Source organism: Lampris incognitus, chromosome 14 (genome assembly GCF_029633865.1).
Source record: "Lampris incognitus isolate fLamInc1 chromosome 14, fLamInc1.hap2, whole genome shotgun sequence".
Classification (NCBI taxonomy): domain Eukaryota; kingdom Metazoa; phylum Chordata; class Actinopteri; order Lampriformes; family Lampridae; genus Lampris; species Lampris incognitus.
The window spans coordinates 46,651,542-46,652,556 of record NC_079224.1 but is presented as its reverse complement, the minus strand read 5'-3'; the positions used below and the strand labels follow the sequence as shown (position 1 = coordinate 46,652,556).

General features: G+C 42.7%; 1 gene segment (V, D, J or C); it reads right to left on the bottom strand.

Annotated features, from left to right (window-relative positions):
- Positions 1–498: 498 nt before the first annotated feature.
- LOC130124498 (T cell receptor alpha variable 14/delta variable 4-like) lies at positions 499–1,015 on the bottom strand (the record flags this gene model as incomplete). The annotated part of the segment is given in 2 exon segments: positions 499–902; positions 997–1,015. Coding segments are annotated over 2 exon segments (423 nt in total), but the record flags the coding sequence as incomplete, so codon positions are not given.

The following is a 1,015-nucleotide window of genomic DNA, read 5'->3' as shown; positions in this document are numbered from 1 at the left end:
GAAAATGCACCAGTCCAGCTCAGTCATGACTCTCATCACAGTGGTAAACGATTTATAGTGACGACCAGGGAACACGATGTTTTGTATGCGTGTTCGAAAGTAAGACAGGGTGCTAAAATAATGAGTCTTGAAAGAATAGCTGTTAAATAAGCAGGACTTAACACCACGACTCACCTGTCACCATACACACTGCTACTTGTCCCATGGATTAGTCAAGCAGTCTCACTTCCATCAAGTAACCACCAAGCTCTGACTTCCATCAAGTTTTTTTTCTTCTAAGACTAGAATACAATGCAGAATTTGTTAAATGAATCTACAGAAGACATTAATACTTTTCTTTATCAAGACAGTTTAACGTTTCAATGCAGAATAAAATGTTTTTGAATGTTGTATTGACACATTGGACAGATCAGCAGGTGTAGGAAGCTGGCTTGTCAAACTGTCCAATGTGTTTTTCTTCAACAAGAACCAAATACTTTAAAATGTGAATACTGCCCTCTAGTGGATCTGGTTTATCGTTGCGTTGTCCCTGGATTCTTGATAGACCCTCCAAAGGTTTGTGTAGTAGGTTCTGCAGTTTCCTGTCACTGTGGGCCTCAGAGCACAGTAGTACACAGCAGAGTCAGACAGCTGCAGACTCTGGATCTTCAGAGGAACTGATCTTGAGCTGGAATCCAGGCTGGAATCAAATCTCTCCTTGAACCCGTCCGCTGTGTTCCCTAATTCAGCAGTAATGCGGCTCAGAATGAATGTGGGCTTGTCGTCTGCAGCCTGTCTGTACCAGAAAAGACATGTATTTGTGCCACTGGTGTTATAGTGACAGTCCAGTGTTGCTGTCTCTCCCTCACTAACAGTCACACCTTCTTTGGGTTGGAGCACGTTGTCTTTTTGAGCTCTGCATTCTGTGGGACAACAACAGACGGTGTCAGTGTGAGGAAAAGAATCAACAAGACAAAGTTCAGATTAATAACAAGCAAACAAAGAGTTGTGTCCTACCAAAGCACATAGCAGCCAA